The 22,012-nt window shown below is 56.8% G+C and overlaps 1 protein-coding gene and 1 long non-coding RNA gene across 2 annotated transcripts; one reads left to right on the forward strand and one right to left on the reverse strand.

Annotated features, from left to right (window-relative positions):
* Positions 1 to 2,392: 2,392 nt before the first annotated feature.
* On the reverse strand, positions 2,393 to 21,151 carry LOC141568931 (uncharacterized). Its single transcript, XR_012492269.2, has 3 exons — positions 21,092 to 21,151; positions 20,486 to 20,558; positions 2,393 to 3,986 (listed from the first exon to the last, which is right to left on the reverse strand). It is a non-coding gene; the product is annotated as an uncharacterized LOC141568931 (long non-coding RNA).
* On the forward strand, positions 10,920 to 20,469 carry ENPP7 (ectonucleotide pyrophosphatase/phosphodiesterase 7). Its single transcript, XM_074319989.2, has 5 exons — positions 10,920 to 12,895; positions 14,169 to 14,314; positions 15,461 to 16,087; positions 16,787 to 17,096; positions 17,687 to 20,469. The coding sequence occupies exons 1-5, from the start codon at positions 12,643 to 12,645 to the stop codon at positions 17,767 to 17,769; spliced, it is 1,419 nt and encodes a 472-aa protein (XP_074176090.2). The 5' UTR covers positions 10,920 to 12,642; the 3' UTR covers positions 17,770 to 20,469.
* Positions 21,152 to 22,012: the final 861 nt, after the last annotated feature.

Consider the following 22,012-nt stretch of genomic DNA (forward strand, 5'->3'; position numbering starts at 1 on the left):
CAAGGCCTAAGAAAAGAGTCACTTCCACCCAGGGCCCAGGACAGGCTGGTGAGGGAGCAGAGACATCAGGGGCCAAGCTCTGCCTCCGAGGCCCAGCAGTCAAGCCCAGGTCCCCATATTTGCGCCTCAAATCCCTCAGCCATTTGCTCAGAAGGAAACTGATGCTGAGGGGGCGGGGCCTGCTTTTGGGAGCCCACCTCTGGCACAGTGCAGCCTGGGCCCCTGGGAGATGGCAGCTGAGCCCCTGAGGGTCAGCTGGAGCACGCTGGCAAATGCACACCAAGAGGTCAGGGTGGTGAGATGAGACCCCAGCCCCTCCTTCTGCCTCAGGTCCCCCCTTGCTCATGGTGGGGGAGTGGGTCCCCCACCCCCTCCTCCCTGGCCCCTCCTCACTGTGGGACATGATTTCTCCTCCATAGATGAAACGTCAGGGGGGTGGGTGAGTTCTACTTGGTGAGAGGTGCTGGGTACTCTCGGAGGCAGGGAGAGGGAGGAGACTGTCCCCCATAAACCCCGATGGCAGGGTCTACCATGCTCTCTGCTGGATGCTCAGCCCCTGGGTATGGCTGGGTCTTCCCAGTGGGTCAGACCTGGAAGCAGCCCTGCAGGCCACCAGCCCTCTGTCTGGTCCCAAGGCCCCCACTCCCAACCTGCCCTGAGCAGCCCCCAGGACAGCACCCAGCATGGGGGTGATGCAGAGTGGCCAGAGGACAGGGGCCCCCAACTGCTGTTGCTTCCCCTCCATCTCCCAGCAAGCAGCCAATCAGAGCCTTGCAGCACCCCCCCACCCATCATGGCCCTCCTGCAGGACCCCCAGGAAGAGAGGGATAACTTCCCAATTCACCACAGGTATCCTGCAGTCCATGGGTTCCCATCCTGCCATGCGCCACAATGGACCGCCCCCATTCCCTCCCGGGGCAGGACGATGGGCCCCGGAGACTTGAATGCTCAGCACCCCACCAGCTTGTCACCCCACTCGAGTGACACCCAACTGACCTTCCCACCCCCATCTCAGTCCCCCAGCAACCTGGTCGGGGAGGGTGCAGATAACCAAGCAAACCTGTTTTCCTTGTAGGATCAGGCAGGTGGAACAGAGCTCACAACCATGTCCCAAACCAGCAGGGCAGTGGCAGAGGGGCCCCTGTGCAGCCAAGCCGACTTCCTGCTGTCACCATCGCTGGCACAAGCCAGCTGGAGTTGAAGACAGCACCACCACTCACCTCCGCACACCCTGCTAGACACAGGAGCCTCTATGCTCTCTTGGGTCCCCCGGACCTGGATGGAGGGGGTGGGCAGTGGAACTAAGTGGGGACAAAGTGTGGGAGACCCCAGCGCCACTGAGACCAAAGCTGGCGAATCCGTGGTTGGACAGCGCCACCTGGTGGGCATATTGGAGAATACAAAAACCAGGCCTCATGTGTTCCAGTCTGGGATTTTCAGAGTCCCGGGTTTCTTTCCCTTTTCCCAGCAGGGCTGTGTGACTATCAGAACTCCCTGCCCCCTAATAGGATTATGCTCAGATACAGCTGGTTATCAGAGAGCCCAACCCAGGCAGGAAAATAAACCCCCAAAGAAAGAGCTGCTCTTCCACAAGCCCCTCCCCCACACTGGCACCTCCTCACTCACTGTCCAAAGGAGTCGCCCTTCTCCCCATCACTGATGTGACCTGACGAGCACCCCTGGCTGGCAATCTCTGAGGGGAAAAATCAGGAATCCCTGGCCAAAGAGGGGCAAATCAAGCCTTAAAAAAATAGTGGATGCAATTGTCTGAAACACACTGAATACCTAACATAGATAAATATATGGAAAAAAGAAAAGAACAAAACCAAACCTCACTGGAAACCCATTGGAAACAACTATGGCCCCAACTCTCTACTTTGAAAATTGCTGATTAAAAGAATTAAGGATTTCCCTTTTTGAACGGTATTTCAGGGTAACCACTTAACCCTAGTTGATAAGGGAAGGTTTGTTTTCTTTAACAGGAGAATTGTAGCTACTCATTGTTCAAGGAGGAGACCGTTAGGAAATCACCATTTTGCAAGCTTTCACGAAATAAAGTCGTCGTGGATGGATGACCCATTGATGAAGGACATTAAAAAGCGTTGGGGCTGTGACCACCTGGACCCGCCAATCAAACTTAGCATCACAGGTGTGCCTCCCTGAGAAACACACAACCCCTCCCGGGAAGGGTTCTGGGGAAAACAACCAGCCTGACTCGAATCAGGTTTCCAGAGCTAAACTTCCATTTCCAGGAAATATGGAGGTAAAGTGACACCACAAGGAAAAATCAGATCTAGAATGTGTGGGACAGGCAGTGGGACAGCTGATCTGGTGGGGGGCGGTTGTAGGGGGGGGACCCTGATCAAACAGAGAGATTTAAGAGACACAACAATCAAAGGTAACCTGTGGACCTTATTTGAACCTCAGCTTAAACAAACCACCTGCAAAAAAGGTTTTTTTTTCAAGGGGGCCGGCCTGGTGGCTCAGGCAGTTGGAGCTCCGTGCTCCTAACTCCGAAGGCTGCCGGTTCGATTCCCACAAGGGACAGTGGGCTCTCAACTACAAGGTTGCCAGTTCGATTCCCCAAGTCCCGCAAGGGATGGTGGGCTGTGCCCCCTGCAACTAAGATTGAACACGGCATCTTGAGCTGAGCTACTGCTGTACCGGTTCGGGCAACTGGACCTGGAGCTGTGCTGCGCCCTCCACAACTAAGATTGAAAGGAGAACAACTTGACTTGGGAAAAAAAAAAAAAGTTCTGGAAGTTTCCTGTACCCCTGATCCCCACCTTCTCTCTTTCTCTGGGGATATGTTTTGGAGAGGGAAAGCCTACGATGTCATTGTCACTCTTTCAATGGTTGCTGTGCTCATGAGGCCATGGGGCTGCCACAGTGCGGCTGGGCACCTAGGCGGAGTCTGCCTAGTCCCCACCACCAACCTCCAGTATCGTGGGCATCCTTCCTCCCTCTGCCCCCCGGGGGCTTTCACACCCAATTCCACATTGCGCTGGGGGAGGAGCTCACCTGGAGGTCCTGCAGTCCCTACACTCCCTCTCTGTGATCTGCAGGACAGCCCTGGGATGTCGGTCCCCATCCTAGTCCTGGGAGCCTGAGCCTATGGTACCTGAGACAGCAAAGGGCCTTTGCAGGTGGGACTCAGCCTCCTGAGATGGGGAGACTATCCAGGGTTATCCAGGTGGGTCCCATGTCATCATAAGGGTCCTTATAAGAGGGAGGCAGGAGGTCAGAGATGTGACGCTGGAAGCAGAGATTGGAAGGAAGCAACTGAGCCGGAGACCATGGGCCCACGAGTGCAGCAGCCTTTAGATGCCGGAAAAGGTGAGGAAACGGATTGCCCCTCGAGCTGGTCCGCCTCCTCTAAATGCCAGGCTCAGGGGAGCTAGGGAGGCCGAGAAGATCACCCGGTGGTTGGAGGGCAGGCGGTACATCGGGGACCTCCCTCTGTGCTTCACCTCCCTTCCTCCCTTGGTCCCCTCTCCATAGGGACAGGGCTGACCCCACAGTGAAGGAGCCCCACCGGGCAGGCTGCCCTCATTCTAGGGAGACACAGCTGTCCTTCCACCGACCCACAAGGCCCAGCACAGGCAGTCCAGGGGGCGGGGTGGGACAGGCCCCCACCACGTGTGGTCTCCTCTCCTCTCTGACCCCAGCCCTGCCTCCCTGCTCACCACCAGGTTCCCTCACAGCCCCGAGCCCAGTGAATGCACCCCGTGCTCATGTTCTGAGAGGCCCGAAAACCCGGAGACAAGCACAGCTCTGGCCGTGTCCTCCGTGTCCCACGTCCTGAGCTGGCACTTGGCTCCTTGCCTGAGCAGCTCTCATTCCGCGGTGATATGGATTTGATGATTTCGTTTCTTCTTATCTATCCAGAAACCACTTCAGACAAGGTTGGCGAACACCGTTCCCAGTCAGCAAAGCATTTTCTCCAGCCACCAAAGGCCCCTGGTCCTTCCAACACCTTCAGCGTCCTGGGGGCAAAGACACACCACACTTTCCACAGTCAGATGGTGTCATGCAGGGTCTCCTGTCCCGCTCCCCACATAAGAACGCAGGATATGGTGAGGCCATAAAGGAACACCCACGGAGCCATAGGTAGGGGAGTCATATCACTATATTCTCGCTGGCGGCATCCGCCTCTCTGCAATCCGCGCTTGCCAGCCCAGCCACCACCTTCTTGCTAGCCCCCCATTTGCTGCTAGCGTAGCCACGGCAGTTATATTAGTGGCCAATGGCTCACTGGTTACAGCTGACGGCCAACTAGCCACAGCTGATGGCCATCCAATCAGTTGATGGCCATATACTACCCGAGTGAGAACCTTTCCACGTGAGGCTGAGAGCCTGGAAATTGCACTCCTGCCTCTGTCCCTACAAATGGGCTTTACAACTCTGAGCGGCGGTGAGCATGCCCCCTCGGTGTTTGCTCTCCCCTGTCCCCCATATCCTGGGGCCCTGGGCTAACTGGGGAGGGCACGGTGGTGACAGAGTTTGGGCCACATCCCCGATACTTTAGACAGCAGCTCCTAAAGCACCGTCCCCCTCACCTTTCACACAGTACGTGCCAAATACATGGCGCCTGAACAGAGCAGCCTAGAGATGACGCTGGCCGAGACAGGGGAGGTTCATGGTATACAGGGTAACAAGTTGTGGCCGCACCGGGTAAGGATGCTGAACGGTGTGGGTACAAATCCTCCCCCCAACGAGACCTCCTGCATCTTGCTCATGAGGATCCCCGGAGCTGGGGCACGAGGAGGCCCTCCCCTCTCTGCCCCCCCACGTCCCTTCAGACCCGGCTGGGTCATGGTGGTCTGGAGCACATTCTCTCATCCATCTGCAGCCGCCGCTCAGCCCCTCGCACCTCCAATGGTCACCACGCCTGGTGTGACCCAGCCACTCTGCGATGACGGGAGGGCCGGTGAGGATGACCGTGGGACCACATAAAGGTAACCACCTGCCCAAGGACCTCCACTGCACAAGGGACATCGTCCCTGTCCCCAGGTGGGGGTGACGAGTTGAGAAGAGCAGACTGGCAGTGAATGACATGCTGGCCATCCCTTATCCACCCACCATGGGCAAAGGTAGTCCCTTATCTGTGTCGGGATGTTCCCTCTTCATTATCAGGGATACACACATCCAAGTAGCTATAAAATAGACAGTTCTGGAGATAGCAGCGCCTCCTCAGGCCTCATGGGAAAGATCCTGTGATAACAGCCCTGATAAAGAGATGTCATCTGTCATCTTTCTGTTACCCAGTGTCCAGAAGGGCCTGAGACCTGCTCCTGGCCATGGGACAAAGGTTCGACCAGACCTGGTTACAGACCATGAGAGGAAGGGTCCTGGGGAACCCCCAAGCAGTCAGGAGCTGAGCGACCTCGGGGTCACTGGGGGGTCCAGGTGGGAAGGGAGGAGTGTACCCCCAGACGCTTTGCTCTGTCCCCCTCTGACTCCTGCTATGAAGCACATGTGACTTCCTGTGCCCATTAGCAGAAACTGTGACCCTGCCGTGCCTCCTGAGTGCCCAGGGACTCTGGGAAGGCTGACACCTGGATTTAGGTGCTGGCCTCTAGGACTGTGGGAGCAAATGTCTGTTGCTGGAAGCCCCCAGTTCATGGTAATTCCTCACAGCAGGCCCAGGAAAGGAGCCCAGGTGTGCACACGGCAATGTATACCAGCCACACACCTCTCCTCGTCCCCACTGCTACAGAGGCCCAAAGCTGTGAGCCGGCCCTGGGCTCAGCTGGGGGACAGGCCACAGAACCCAGTCAGCCCTGGTCCCTCCTTCAGGGAGCCAAGCTGCCTCTCCCCTTCCCTCCCTCCCTCATTCATTCATTCATTCATGCATTCATTCATTCATTCATTCATTCATTCCTCTTTCCATAAACACATCTGATACCTTCACGAGCTGAGATAAGAGTGCAGTATAGACATGTCCTTTCCGGGGCCCACAAACTCATAATTGCAGAGAAGGTGACAAGTGTTTCAGCAGAAGAACCGAAGAGACTTGAAAGTCCCCCCACTCTGCTTGAGGCAGGTGGAGGGGGGAGGCAAGGGGCTGGCCCTTAAACAGACCAGATGATACTGGGGGATCCGTGGGCCAAACGCACAGGTCCTGAAAGCCCCCCTGGGAACCTGGAGGCAGAAGAGGGACAGGAGCAGGCTCACTTTTATAAAACTTTGGTGGAAATCGAAATATTTTTCTAGGCAAAAGATCAAGGTGTGATGCTGACCAATTTAGAGGCTGTGTCACTCAGGGGGCTGAGATGCTGGGCCAACAGGCATCTGACTCTACCTCTCCGTCTCTATTACTCACCCCAGCTCCGGCTCCATCTTTCTCCTCCCCAATGGTGGTCAAGCCCCCTGACCCCAGGAAACTGTCTGCAGTCTCTACAGGGACCTCACCCTGCAGGGCCGTCCCTACCCAAGGACAGACCTGCTCTTTGAGACAAACCATCCCCACCCCCCAGAGCCCACACCCCCAGCCTCCCACCCACGCCCCATTCCAGAGTCCAGCTCCCGGGACCCCCACCTCCCTGCACACCCGGCGGGAGGTGGAGGGAGGGGAGCGCCCTGCGTCCCCAGAGAGCACTGCTAACCCACAGCACATAATCCTGTTAAAATATTAATCCTCATTTAGCTGGGAGGCGAGGCGGCTGCTGAGATAAAGGCCCTGAGAAGTAATAAAAGACCAGGGCAATTGATAAAGCGGACCTTCACACTAATAAAACCCTGCTGTGGCGAAGGTCGGCTCAGGTCCCAGTAATCGGGGTCAGCCATCAGCAGGCAGGGCCCAGCCTCAGCTGGGGTGGGGGTGGGGGGGCAGGACAGTGGAGGTTGCTATTCTCTCCAGGAGAGGGAGGAGGCAGGCTGATTCTCCTAGCGGCCCTTTGGGAAGGAATCGCCATCCTTGGCACAGCCCACGACTGGAGGGCCCCCTGCTCCCCTCAGCAGAGCATCCAGCCCAGGGCTGCACGTTGGCTGGAGAGGGAGAGCGGTCCCCGTATGTCACTCCGCAGAGGAGGAACAGGATCAGTCAGAGGTCAGAGGCCACTGCCAGGGCCCAGACCCTGCAGATTTCACCCACCTAATTCCTTCATTCATGTATTCAAGGATCATTAAATGCCTACTGTGTGCTGGCACTGGGCCAGGAGGTGAAAATAGAGTGTTGTCACTTGCGGCCTAGCGGGGAGACACAGAAACAAGTGCAATGTGATTCGTCCATACCAGGTTATGAATGACCGGGAAGCTGGCCTAATGGGGACAATGCCTGCTCTTTTCTCCCCAGCAGAAACCGAGCACCCGGCCGGGTGGGCCGGCTCTTCCCCACCCAAGCCCCGTGCGTGGCTCAGGTACACGGGGTACCGGTGTCAAATCCACCGTGTCCCTAGGCTAAGGAGGCGCCTGGGTCAGGTCCTGCGACGCCCCAAGGAGCCGTGAGCAAGAAAAGCAGCAAATAAGCTGCTTCCTGAATGTCCTTGAGCAGTGGCCTTCGGGACCCCTCCCCACCGTGCGTCCTGCTCTGCCCACAAACGCTGCACTTGGGAGCACATGGGCCCTGTCTCTAAGCTGCATGTGCACTTGACTTAGCAGGGCAGCCCTTGGCTTCAAGAACAGCTGAGATGACGACTTTGAAAGAGTTGTACCAACTCGGTACCAAGGGCACACCTAGCCCCCAGCTCTTGGTCTCTAATAGCTCCTCCAATGAAAGGAACTGGGGCTCTTTGAGAAATGGCTGATTCTAGGATCGAAGCAGGAAATACTGAGAGGAGGCTGGAGTGTCCTGGAGAGACGACGAGGCTGTGTCCAAGGGACACAGCAGCCCCTGAGAGAGAGTGGCCAAGGCTGGGAGAGCTTGAGCAGCAAAGTAAGGTTGTCCTGGATTATATAACCCAAGGTATAAGGCAAGGACCCGGAAGCCCATGCTGACACACGAGTGCAAAAATTAATAAACGGGGAGAATAGACAACTCTCCTGTGCAGAATTCCAGGGGAGAAAATTTATGTAGCCATCTGCCCTCAGGACACGGAGCATGAGCCCTCACTCCTTACGTACGGAGTGACCTTCCTTTCCAAAGGCAGACAATGAAAAGGGAAAGTAGGAAAGTAACTTCATGGGGAAGAAACCTGACAGGCACATACCGTCTTGGCCAGGGGACCAAGGTCACATCAGCAGTGATAAGTCATGCTGATGGTAAATACCTGATAGGATGTGATGAGAAGGGCACTTTATCTCCAGGGTTGTCCTCCCGAGAACCCATAATCTCAGTCTAATCAAGAGAAAAACATCAGATGTTCCCAGTTGAGGGACAGTCTACAAAATGCCTGGCCAGCCCTCCTCAAAACCGTCAATGTCATCCAAAACAAGGAAAGTCTGGGGAAACTGTCACACTCAAGAGGACAGTGAGGTGACGTGATGACTCAATGTAACATGGGATCCCGGAACAGAAAGGACATTAGGGCAAGCACTGGGGAAATCAGAATAGAACGTGGACTTGAGTTAATACTTGCTTATCAATATTGGCTCATTCATTGTGCAACTACGCCACACAATGTAAGGCGTTAACAATAGGGGGAATTGGGCGTGGGGTACACGGAACGCTCTACTATCTTTGCAATGTATCTGTAAACCTCCAATTGCTGTAAAATAGTTTGTTTGTTTTTTTAAAGTTTTGCCTAACCAGAAAGTGTAATAGATATTTGCTTAAGTTTTCCCTCTAAATATATTTATTCATCCAACATACATGCCTTGAGCACCTCCTCTGGGCTGGCATTGTGCCAGGCTCTGGGGACAACAACGATCCATATGACAGGCCCTGCCTTCAAGGAGCTTCGGAAAGTCTACCTTGCACCTGAAGAACGACCAGCATGCAAGAGAGTAGGGAAAGCTCCAGGCGACAAATATAAATGATGAAAAGTCTACGGAAAATACATTCCAGAAGTATATAGCCCAAAAACGTACATCGCAAAATCCATAAAGAACTGCTCATGTGGACCACGTCATCGGTGGTCAGAGTTGATGAACATTTGCACATGGGAAGCACAGATGAGAAACCGAGACATGGAAAACCTAGCCTCTCTGACTTGATACTTTAAGACATCACTACACACGTGCGAAACCACCCAACAGGAATAAAAAATAAAACCTAATGAAGGCAGGGGGACAGAGGAAATATGAATACTTACAGGTAACCGCTTCAACCATCCCTGACAGAAATCTGATTGTAACAACCAAGTGGCCTTTGTACATCCTTTGTGCAATAGCCCCTGGGGTTACTGGGGTTATTGGGGGACAGTGTGTTTCTCCAGGGCCCATCAGCTCACCTGGTCCTTCAACCTAGTTGTGGAGGGCGCAGCTCAGCTCCAAGTCCAGTCGCTGTTTTGAACCGGCAACCCTATTGTTGAGAGCTCGCACTCTAACCAACCGAGCCATCCGGCCGGCCCTGCGCTATTTTCTAAAGAAAAAAATCGACAGCCCCAAAGCCTGACAATAGGGTGCTAAGTAGCTGGTAATCAATGGCATCTAGTAGTGGGTTCTGGAGCCTGGGTTCAAGTCCCAGCTCCCCCACTTTTTACGTGGAAGTACTCTAAGAGACCAGGGGAGAAAATGGAGGCGGAGGCGGAGCTGAGGAGCTCCCTGCGACAAGACCTGAGTGAGGTACAGAGCCAAAAAGCAGAGACGGAGTGACCCCAAGCCTGGCCGAGGTGGGGCAGAAAGCAGACCTTTCCTGCCATCTCCAGGCCAGGCCCAGGCAGGCAGGTGAGGGTGCGCAGGCCGGAATTCCCACGTCCCCATGCGCCAGCAGAGAAAGCGCAAGGTGAAAACAGTCATCTCCCTCGCAGCACCCACACCCACCGGCCACCAAGACCAGCTCTGGCCCCAGTCACACCCGGGTCTGTGCCCCTGGCCTGGGCCTTGCCCCTGGACCACAGCGGCAGCCGCTCACTCATCCCTGCTGCCCACGCGGCAGCCAGCATGTGTGTCCTGCCACTCCCGGCTTAAATGCAGCCGTGCCTCCCAGAGCCATCATTCTATTATTGCTTTGGATTGGGTCCTGCTAAGAGTGACAGAAAACCCCAACGGACTGCGTGATTCTCTGTGTGGGGCTGCAGCGAGGCTCCCTCCGTGGGCCCTCCCTGGGGAGCCCCTCATCATCGAGGTTCGGGCAGCCTCTGAGCTTGAGGCACCAGAGGGAGCAAGAATCACAAAAGAAGGGGAGCAAACCTGGGTATGGAAGAGGCTTGGGGCTGTCGCATGACATTTTTCTTTGGTCCCATTGGCCAGGATGTAGTCATATGGCCAAACCTCGCTGTGGGGGATGCTGGGAAATGTAGTCTTTATTCTCGGCAGCCATTTTGTTATGGAAGATGGGAAGAACAGATATTAGAAAAACAACTAGCATAAAATTCAGGCTCCTCCGTGGCCCGCCTCACAGCCTCAAGCCTGAGCACTCCCCTCCTCCACCTCGCTTGATGTCCCTTGTCCCCTGTGACCTCCCCTCTGACCTCCTGATCATGGGCAACACCATCGTCCAGCGGTTCAGGCAGGAAACGGAGGTCTCCCCCTGGAGCAATCTGGCAGCAAGTCCTTTAAGCAAAACCTCCAGATTCCCTCCTCACCTTTCCCTCCCACAGCCACCACCACCTCTGGCCCGAACACCAGCAGTCGCCTCCCAGCCCTGCACCCGACGTCCATTCCTTCCTCCTGCCAAGAGCCCTCAACCTGCAAATGGGGAGGCCCGTCCTTTTAAATGTTAGATCAGTTGATGGCACTCCCTCGATTAAACCCTCACATGCCCCCCACCCCCGCATGTAAGGATGCGGGACTCCTCACCAGGGCCCCCTGGGCCCTGCAGCCCCCAACCTGACCTGACCCCGATACCGAGCTGTGACCCCAGGATCACCCCGTCACCCGTCATCCTCTAACAAGGCCCATCCATGGGGGCTGCACCCCCCACCCCATCCCCTCTTCCTGCTTTATTTCTTCTTGATGACTCTATTTTACTGTTTGATTTGTTTATTCATTTTATTTTGTGTGTCCTCATCTAGAGTGAAAGTCAGGAATACCAGCTGTCTCATTCGCTGCCGTGCCCCAGAACTTAGAACGGTGTCTGGCACACAGAACGTGCTTCACAGGTAGGGAGGGAGGGAGAGACACACAGTGAGAGTGAGAGAACAGCACACTGAACTCAGGGCCCTTCTGCCCCACCCCCACCCTCATGAACACAAGTTGACCGCGTTGTTGGCGAAGTCCATCAAATGGGACCACCCAGGCCCGTGTGCCTCTCTGAGCATCCATAGGGCCCAAACAGGAAGGCCTGGCCGGCTCTAATCCGGGCTGTCAGGTTGGCTCTCTGCCTGCCCCATCCCGGGAGGCCCCTTCAAACAAGCAGGGAGGGGAAGAAGCACTCCCCCAGGCTGGGGCTCCCCGGGGACAAGGCCAGCCTGGGCTGAGCTGCTGGTCCTCCGCTCCCGGACCCCGGGAAGCCCACCTCACAGCCCTGGCCCAAGCAGGCCTGAGACCCATGCGTCGCGTCCAGCGTGACAAGGGTTGTGGGGAGCAAGGAGGGCGGCGCAGGGTTAAGAAAAGACAGCAGCTATGAATAGAGTTTAAGTGTGGGGGCCAAGAGGCCTGCAGCCTCAAGGTCTGGTGCGGAATCGCCTAATCGGGCCTACACATTAGCTTTTATTAGTTAGGTGGGGAAGGAAAGGAGATAAAGCTTGTCAGTCTCAGATCTGTGAATCCTATACATCATAATAGGAAAGTGATTCAAGCCAATCACCTCAGGATGGATGTACTTCCCCAAGGGACAAAACCTTTATGCATATGAGTAGATGGAAAGCACACCACTGAATCTCTTCCCTTGCAGGTTGTGGGAAGGAATGCAGCCACAGAGGCAGAGCCTCTCCTTAGCCGGAGGAAGGTGGGGGGCTGTGCCCACCTCTACGAACCCCATGGGTTCTCCTGTTGGTCCCCAGTCAACTGTGCCTGGCTTGAGTTGTCCCCCCCATGGGGAATCTTATTCATCATTGGCTGACCAGCCATCTTTCTGGGGCCAAACAGGGAGACATGAGGTGCAAACACAAAGGTAAAGCAAAGTCCCTAAAAGGATCCGTCTCACAGACTCACCTTTCTTTAGAGGCAAGTACATGGAGACGGACGGGTAGGCTGCTGCATGGCGACACCCATGTACCCCAAAGTCCTCCCCAAATTACGGGGTAGAGAGGGGGGCCCCCACCCGGGTGCTCCGTGGTCACAGTGAGCAGGGCACAGGTTCCAAGCGTTGCTACAAGAGCTAGGGTGGGGACACAGGCCATCCTGATAGAGTGAGCCCCCGTCTGCTCTCCAAGCCTTCGGGCACTGGTCCCCACCCTCCCCCTTGAGGACACACGTACTCCAGGAGGGAGGAGCTAAGCCAGAGGGCGCCACTGGTAATAAAGGCGGGTGCCTTGTGAGGGCCTGGCCAGGGTGGCACAGACACGGGCAAGCAGGGGCCTCTTTCTGAGCCGCACGTATGTGCTCGGTCTCTTTTTGAAAGATTCACAGGATAAGAGCAGTGTGGGTGACCCTGGGACTTTGCTCTGCTCCTCAGCAGGAAACTGCCTGGGCATTTGTGAGTCTGGAGAACCCATCATGAGCCGCTCAGCTGTCCTCCTCGCCCTGGCCTGGGCCACCCTCCTGGCTCCTGGGATCGGGGCGCCTGTCCAACGGCAGGGCTCCCGGAACAAGCTGCTTCTCGTGTCCTTCGACGGCTTCCGCTGGGACTACGAGCAGGACGTGGACACCCCCAACCTGGACACCATGGCACTCGACGGGGTGAAAGCGCGCTACATGACCCCGGCCTTTGTCACCATGACCAGCCCCTGCCACTTCACCCTGGTCACTGGTGAGTGTTAGCCGCGGGGTGGGTCCTGGTGGGGGCCGTGGGGGGAGGCACTGAGAAACCAGGGGAACCAACGGAAGGATCCCCAGTGCATGCACACAGCCCTGTCCCGGGGGGCACCATGCAGGGACAAAGGTGAAATAAGACGGGGACATTCCCACTGGGGAGATACAGCACAGCCAAGGGGATTGTCAGTAACCTTCACCATTGGTGACAACTGATAAAGGGTAAATAAAAACAACCAGTGGTCTCATGTTAAATGGTGACAACCAGGGTAGCAACCCAGGAGGGCTCCTGGAGGAGGTGAGTGTGGCTGGGATTCAGAAAGGTGGACAAGATGAGGCTTAGGCTCCTGCTCTCTCTCTGCTGCTCACCCTGCCCCCACCCTAGCTGCCTGCGACTGAGAATCTAGGTGTCCCAGGGCCACACACAACCCCGGAGGCTCTAAGGGAGGATCCTTCCTGCCTCTCCCAGCTTCTGGGGGTCCAGGCATTCCTTGGCTTGTGGCTGCATCATTCCAATGCCTGCCCCCTTTGTCACATGGCTGGCTCCCCTGTGTATGTCTCTCCTCTTCCTGTAAGGACACCTGTCAGTGGCTATAAGCCCCTCCCCCCCAATTCAGAAGGCCTTCATCTCAACCTAACTAATATCTGCTATGACCCTATTTACAAACAAGGCACATTCTGAGGCTCTGGGGGGCATGATTTTGGGGGGACACGATTCAGTACAGACGACTCATTCTCACACCAGCGTTTCTATGACCACGGCCCTGATACACACAAATGCTGGCACCCCACCTGGTTCCCCCTTCTCCACATCACTTAACACACTGCAGATGGGAGGAGGAGGCAGGGGACATACTCATCATCTTCGGTCCTCCTCACCTTCTGAACTCACGTGCGTGCATTTCCCCTGCAAAAAGCACATTTTAAAAGGTACCTCCTGGAGCTCCCCTTGGTTCCCTTAAATTCCTGCCTAGGATTCTATTTTATGGCTGGACCATAATTTATTTCGTGAGTTCTGTCCTAAGAGCCACCCAGCTGTCTTCTGGTCTTTTGCTAAAACCAAGCTTGCTGCAAGGGATTGTCCCTGCCCACACGTGCACGGTTAGCTGCAGGGTGCACCGCTACACATGGAAGCAGGACCGCTAGGTCACAGAACACGTGCTGTGACTGCGACCCCAGGCCCACTGGCACCGCGTGGCAAAGCCTGCCTGAGTGCCCTTGGTGTGGCTGTGTGGCCCTCCCACCTCCCCCCTGCCTCGTCCTCCCCCCAGGCAAATACATCGAGAACCACGGCGTGGTCCACAACATGTACTACAACACCACCAGCAAGGTGAAGCTGCCCTACCATGCCACGCTGGGCATCCAGAGGTGGTGGGACAACGGCAGCGTGCCCATCTGGATCACGGCGCAGAGGCAGGTAAGGCTGCCCCCACAGCCACTTGGATGGCAGGCGGGGAGGTGGGAGAGGGTCCTGGCCGGGAAAGGCTGTGACCACGTGAGCCCCACAGCAGAGCCATTCCCCACCCTTGGAGTCCCGGGGTTCCTGACACTGAGGGGTGTTAAGTGGGGTCCCGAGGGCTGGACAGCGAGCTACACAGCCCTGCCGGGTCCTCCCTGGAGCCCTAAGACAGAGAGGGATGGCTCCATCCTCCCCGTCGGAGAGAAAACTACCCCTTTGGACCCTTTGGCACTGGGGGTGGCGTGGGGGGGTCGCACAGGGAAAAACCTCAACAAAAAGGCGTGTAACAACAAAACGGCTTTGTCCCCTTTCCCTTCCCCATACGTCTCAGGCTGCGCAGCTAAATTCTAAGGGGCAAAGATAAAATAAGAGGTGTGGGGTGTAGTGTCAGCCCAAGAACCCCCCCATCCTGCAATGTTCTGGGAGCTCCCTGGCCCCGGAGGTGTGGCTTCTAGTCAAGTGGACAGCGCCACTCAAGTCTGAGTCCCCTTGCACCCAAAGAGACTCACTTGCAGAAAGCCAAAGCCAAGAACTTGGCATCTCGTGACACTCAGTGTAAACGAAATAGCCTGGGTGGGGGCGGGGGGGGTGTGCACAGGCAGCCTGGGCACCTGGGGAAAGGTCAGAAGGACAGGTGGGTTTGCAAATAAAGCAGCAGTCAGTTCATGGAAAGGTGGACTGATGGCCGGGTTGAAGGCTGGAAGGGTGGGCGAGGGGACGCGGGTGAAGGGGCCATGACACACGCCAGGATGTGAATACAGCGGGGAGAGGCTGGGTTGCAGGCCAGAAGGGGGGTACTCTCCGGGCATCTCAGCCTTGGGGCACAGGCCTGGGACCACCATGCTGATGAGGACGCTACATACCTGGGAACACTTACATATCCATTACTTCATTAGTACTGAGTCCATGGGGCACCTGCTCTCTCCTCTATAAAATCGTATCAGCCCCAAGATAAGAGCTAGGAAGGTAAAAAGGCTGGTGGTAGCAGTTAGGGGAGGGGATGAGCGCGTGGGCAGACAGAGAAGCAGGAAGGAGGGGGCGCATGTGTCAGCAGGCATGGGACAAGCAGGGGACAAACCAGAGTGATGCCGCCTACCCTGGCAGGGCTTGAAGACCGGCTCCTTCTTCTACCCTGGCGGTAATGTCACCTACCAAGGCACGGCCGTGACACTGAGCCGGAAGGAAGGAATCCTGCACAACTACAAAGATGAGAAGGAGTGGCGAGCCAACATCGACACCGTGATGACGTGGTTCACGAAGGAGGACCTGGACCTGGTCACACTCTATTTTGGGGAACCAGACTCCACAGGCCACAAGTTCGGCCCCGACTCCCAACAGAGAAAGGAGATGGTGGCGCAGGTGGACAGGACGGTGGGCTACATCCGGGACAGCATCCGGCGCAGTGGCCTCGAGCGCCGGCTCAACCTGATCATCACGTCCGACCACGGCATGACCACTGTCCACAAGAACGCCAGCGACCTGGTGGAATTCCACAAGTTCCCCAACTTCACCTTCAAGGACATTGAGTTCGAGCTCCTGGACTACGGACCAAACGGGATGCTGCTTCCAAAGGAAGGGATGGTAGACAAGGTGTACGAGGCCCTCAAGGATGCCCACCCCAGACTGCACGTCTACAAGAAGGAGTCCTTCCCCAAGTCCTTTCACTACGCCAATAACCCCAGGATCACCCCCCTGCTCATGTACAGTGACCCTGGCTACGTCATCCATGGGGTGAGTTGCCTATGGAATGCATGGTTGGGGGGCTCCTTCCCTGGGCTGCTGGGTCTCTTTCCTTCTCTGTAAAAAGCACCCCCAATTTCTAGCTAGTCCCCAGTGTGAGGGGCATTCGCCAAAGGGACACAGCCATCACTACACAACAGGAATGTGTGCAGGTACATATGTGTGTACGTGTGTGTGCGTGCGCACCTCGTGTGCATGTTTACATGTGCATGTGTTACGTGTGTGAGTGTCTGTGTGCTGTTGTGTGTGTAGGGTCAAGTGTGAGCAGGTCAGCCATAAGAGTGACACAGGAGAGGCAGAGTAAGGAGCCTGGTCTCCCATCAGCAGAGAGCCAAGGGTATCTGAAGGGGAAGGAACATGCAGAGAAGGGGCAGGGGACCTGGGAAAGGAAGCAGTGACTGGCACAGGCATTCACGGAGAAGCCCCTGGCATGGCCTGGGGCTGACGGTGGCATGCTGTTTACTGGGGTCTCCATTTATGTCACAGGGTCTTTGCAGAGGCTCTCTCTCTCTGGGCCACTGATCTTTTAAGGCTCAGAATTCAGAGACACAGGGTCAGAATCCCTCCTGCCCCCATGTTTGAACTCCTTCCAGGGGTCCTGTGCCAGTGCTGCAGGGGGTGCCGGGGGCTCCCGGGGAGACGGCGGGGGGGCTGGGGTCCCAGCAGGCACTCAGCACCCTGCCCCGGCAGAGAGTGAACGTGCAGTTGAACAAAGGAGAGCACGGCTTCGACAACAATGTCATGGATATGAAGACCATCTTCCGGGCTGTGGGCCCCAGCTTTAAGAGGGGTCTGGAGGTGGAGCCCTTCGAGAGTGTCCACGTGTACGCGCTCATGTGCAAGCTGCTGGGCATCGTGCCCGAGGCCAATGATGGGGACCTCAACATCCTGCTGCCCACGCTCACATCCGAGACCAACGGGCACCTCAGCACCCCACTGCCCACGCGCACATCCAAGACCAACGGGCACCTCAGCACCCCGCTGCCCACATCCCACTCAGGTCAGGCGCCACCCTCTGCTCGTCCCTGGCTCTGGGCACATCTCCGTCCTCTGATGTTCCCACGACACTGACCCCGTACAGTGTTCTTTGTGCATCTCGGCAGTGCAGGAGGAAGAGCATGTTTAAGACAGGGCTCCTGAGGGCCAGAGGAGAGGGCGGTCTGCCCAGGGCACAGGCCTTTGCCGGGGAAGCTCCCCTGCCGGCTCCTGGTGCCATGGAACCTGTGGTTCCACATGGTCACATGAGGAATTCCTTCCTGGAGTCAGCCTCTGTCAGCCTCCCCCAGCCCCACCCCACCCCCACCCTGACCTGTCTCGGGGCAAAGGTCACCTGAAAGCTGACAGAGTGGCAGACCACAGGGGGACCTGGCTGGAGGGGGGCAGGCCCTGCTGAGCATGAGCTGGGAGGGGCCATGCAGGATGAGAGCAAGGACGCCAGTGCAGCTGGGGCCCGTGAACAAAGAGGGGTGGTGAGAGATGGATTCAGGGGCTCGTGGGAACATTCGGGGGCACCTTGCCCATCGTCTGTGAGTTGGGGTAAATGGCATGCTCTCACTTCCCTCATTCACTGGACCCTCCAACTTTCCTTAGAGTCTGTCCTCCTGCCAGGTGGCCGGCCCTCCTTGGTGACAGGACTGCTGGCAGCTGTAATTCTTCTGGCCAAGGTCGCATAATGCCCCATTGCTCCAGGTCAGTAGGCCAGGACGCGTTGGGGAGGATGGGACCACGCTCCCTGAGGCTCCAGCCTGACGACACCCCCCCCCCCCCCAGACCCGGGCCCCACTCTGCTGCAGAGGAGTCAGTCGTCCGAGGCAGGCCCCTTCAGCCTCTCAAATCAGACTTGGAGCAGACCTTTCCAAAGCAGACAGCCCAGATGAGCCTGGAATCCTCCCAGCCTCCTCCCCTCCTGCCTGCATGCTCCACGGGGACCCAGGAAAACTTCAGAAGCCATCGTGTGCATGGTGGGGTGTTGTCACACAGCAGCCTAACCATCTATCCCCTCGTACCTGCCCCTAAAGAAAGAAGAGTCTGTGAGACGGATCCTTTCAGGGACTTTGCTTCACCTTTGCACTTACACCTCATGTCTCTGTTTGGCCCCCAAAAGATGGTTGGTCAGCCAATGACGGGTAAGATTCCTCACGGGAGGAACAACCCAAGCCAGGCGGAACCGTGTGGGGACCACCAGGAGAACTCACGGGGTCGAGAGAGGTGGGCACAGCCCCCCCTTCTCCCAGCTAAGGAGAGCTTCTGCCGATGTGGCTATATTCCTTCCCACAACCTGCTTGGGAAGTGACTCAATGATGTGATAACATCAGTTCTCCTTCCATTCTTAACAATAAGTTTTAGCATAAAGGATTTGTCCCTGGGGAGATACATACAATAATTGTTAAGACATCATGGGACTTTCTATTCCGGCTCTTTGCAGGCAAGGGTGATTGATTTGAATCAGTTTTCTGGTCTGATGTATGAGACTCACAGACCGTGGAGAAAACAATACTACTTCCTTGTGTTTATATCAATAAAAGCCAGAAGGCAGCCCAATTCGGGGCTCTCAGTCCTTTGAGGCTGGGAAACCCTTGGCCCCCTGTTTCATAACTTTCTTGATTTCTGTTTCTTTCTTAACCCTTCGCCACCCTTTCTCGTTCTCTCACTGCCTGTGTTGCACGGGACGCGACAGTGGGGTGTGGGAGGAGAGCTGCAGGGGCAGGGGTCCTGGAACGCACGGGAGCCAGCTCAGAGGACTTGGCTGCTGAGGGACAGACCCCCTTGTTTCTGCCCTGTGACTTCACAGCTCTCTGGCCAAACCAGAAGCAAGTCATTGTTTCATTCTAAAACTACACAGTGGAAATCCACTCCGTGTCAGGCTGTGCTCTGGTCTTTGGAGATACACGGTGAACCAGACCGCCGGGCCCTGCACCCCAGAGTTTGTCTTTTAGGGGCCAGGGAGGGCAGATACTACAGAGGGAACAATGGCTGAGAGAGGACTGGGCTGTGAGAGGGGCAGGCACTGGAGGGGGGGGCTGTTCAGATCACCTGGCCTGGAATGGCCTCTCTGAGGAGGGGGATTTGGGGTGAACGAGGATAAGCCGGCCACACCAGGCCCTGGGGGACAAGATTCCAGGCAGGGGAGAGCAAGTGACAGGGCCCATGATGGGACTGTCTGCAGGCGTTTCTGGAAAAGAAAGAAGGCTGGTGTTCTTGGAGGCTGGTGTTCAAGGGTAGCTACAGGACGAGCTTGCCACACAGCAGAGTCGGGAGGTTACCCTATGGGCCTTGGGGCGTCCCTAGGCGAGGTGACACAGGGACACACGGTGACCTGATGTGGATGATTAAATGAACGCAATAACCGCCAGGCAGGAGCGTAGGAACGGAGCAGGTACAGCTAGTTAGAAGGTCACTCGGGGGTCTGGGCAGGACATCTCGGTGGCAGGGTGGAGATGGTGCAAAATGGACAGATTCAAGTGCCTTTAAAGGGCCTGCGTCTCAAGGTTTGTGGATAGACTGGAGTGGGGCGCGAAGAAAATAAGGGAATGAAGCCTTTGTCTGCGTTCAGGGCCTGAGCTGCCCAAAAAGGACAGAGGGGTGAGGAGGGTGGGGGTGGCATCCATGGAGAAGAGGCCGGTGGGCGGGGACAGAGGCCTGCAGGGAGGAGGGGTGAGCGGGCGGGAGGCACTCACTGCCACATGGCCCAGCGGGATGGGACCAGAGACCAGAGACCGTTTGGGCCAACTCTCCCTTACACAGACGAGGATGCTAGAGCCGAGACGTTAGCTGGCTAGTCCAAGGGCAGGCAGTGACAGAGCTCTAACCACCGGTTACAGCTTCAGACTTCAGACTACATCACTAGCTTAGGGTGGGGTGCAGGTCCATGAGGTGAGCCTTCCAGGACAAGGCGGGATGTCACAGTGTCTCTAGCCCTACAGTTGCATCCACAAAGACCGAGAGATGGGCTCAGCAAACGTCACTGCTCAGACTTCACGGGAAATTGCAGGAAATCACAGCATAAAGAAGGGAAGCCCATGTGAATCCCGGCACACATTCTCAGGGGGGTTCCCCAGAGGGACAGCCACAGTGGTGTGCTAGCAAACCCGCTCTCCAGACCACAAGGGAAAAAAGCCCCGAGGTACATACAGCCTTTGCCCATTTCAGTGGTGTGAGTGCTCCCACCCCCCACGCCCCAGGGCTGATTTCAAGCTCCCAGCATGAGGTCACAGAACGCAGAGGTGAGAAGAGATGTGCAGAGCCAGCTATCCCAGCGCAGCACTCAGAGCCTGAGGACAAGCTCCACGGTTGGGTTTTTCATCACAGACGGTGAAGCCAGTTTGGAACGCAGGCAGCTGTCCTGCAGGCCAGTTTCTTCACTCCAAAGGCAGAGCCCAAAGTACTTACCACAAGTCAAAGGAACGTGGCAGCCCCTCACTGTGACTTAGCAGTCCGCCTTACTCAGACGGCCGCAGGCATCCTGTCAGGGGAAACCGAGGCACCATCAGGCACTCCTCTCTCCGGGTCTGCAGTGTGTGTCCAGGCCCCCAGGAAAGGCATGAGCCCCTCCCCTCCTGTGCCAGCCCTGGGGGAAGGGTCTAAAGCCCCCCAATCATTCCCCACCCCCTTGTCCCCACTTCCGCCACCCTGTGCCTCATGAGTCCAGGTGAGGGGCAGGAATTCCCACAGACCTTTCTCCAGGGCAGCCTGGCAGGAGTGATGTGAGTGCCACCGTCCCCACCCGCAGCTGATTCTCCACCACTCCCTCCGTCCCCAGACCTCTGCTTCATCTCCACTAGCCCTACCCTCACCCCAGCCCTCCCCTCTTCCCAATCCAACACACACTCTTCTCCCAGGGCCACCACCACAGGAAGCCGCCAGAAGCTGCCCACGAGGCCCTGAGCCCGCCCTCTCGCTGGGATGGCCTACTGGACACGGAGGGGCCCTGTCTCCCCAGTTGACCCGGGACGGTGCACCGCATGCCTCAGTGTCCCCACAGCCCCAAGCCCGTACTTGATCATTACGGTGCTGGCAGTAGGACTCCCGCCCAGGTTTAGGTCTGCGGACGCACAGCCCCGCCCCCCTCCTTCCGGCCCCTCCCTTCCTCCCTCCGCAGAACCGATCCCACGAGCGGCACCGCTGTCTGCGGCCACGCGGGGGCGCGCGAGAACCCGCGCGGGGAGGTGCACCCGGCAGGCGCAGAGCCCCGCTGTGACCCTGTCCGCCACCACGGCCTCCATCCTTGGATGGGGACCAGAGCAGGTGGCAGAGAGGCTCAGCCCCTCGAGCTTCTGGCCCGCGGGGCCCATCGCCATCCGGGCTGGCTCGCTCCTGCTCCCGGACCGCTGTCACCTGGAAGACACTGTGGCAGAAAGTACCCGATGGGAATAAAGAACAAACCTGATCCTTAGGACGTCACAGTAGCCAACGTGGGTGCGATCCTTTTTCTCTAAAGCCTGCTGGTTTCTTACAGTCTTACCAGTTGGTCCCGGAGTATAACTTGCTAATTCCTTAGGATGCTAACAAACATAGGGGAACCCATTTGTTCAAGTTGGGGGTAAGCCTTGGTTGGACCACCAGGAAGAGACGGTGGAAGGGTGGGCTCCACATTAAAAAGAAAAGGGGGTGGGGGGATGAGAAGGCTCTTTGTGAACTGATGGGGAGCTGAATCTCTAAGAGCCATTGTTCAGAAAACAGGGCAAATAATAGACCACCATTGGTGGGTCGGGGGAAGGGTCGAGGGGAGAGAAAGAGAAACCGAGAGAGAGAGAGAGAGAGAGAGAATGTGGTCCATCCTACATTAAGTATTCTTCCAGCCCAGAGGTTGGCGGCACAAGTGAACCGCAAAGAGTCCCGTTGGTTGACTGCCTCACTGGAGGAGCTTCCTGTGTCAGGAACTCGGGAGCCAACGCAGGCTGCCTGCCCTGGGGCTGT

The sequence above is a fragment of the Rhinolophus sinicus genome, chromosome 12 (genome assembly GCF_057876585.1).
Source record: "Rhinolophus sinicus isolate RSI-liver-muscle chromosome 12, RSI-T2T, whole genome shotgun sequence".
NCBI classification, from domain to species: Eukaryota; Metazoa; Chordata; class Mammalia; order Chiroptera; family Rhinolophidae; genus Rhinolophus; species Rhinolophus sinicus.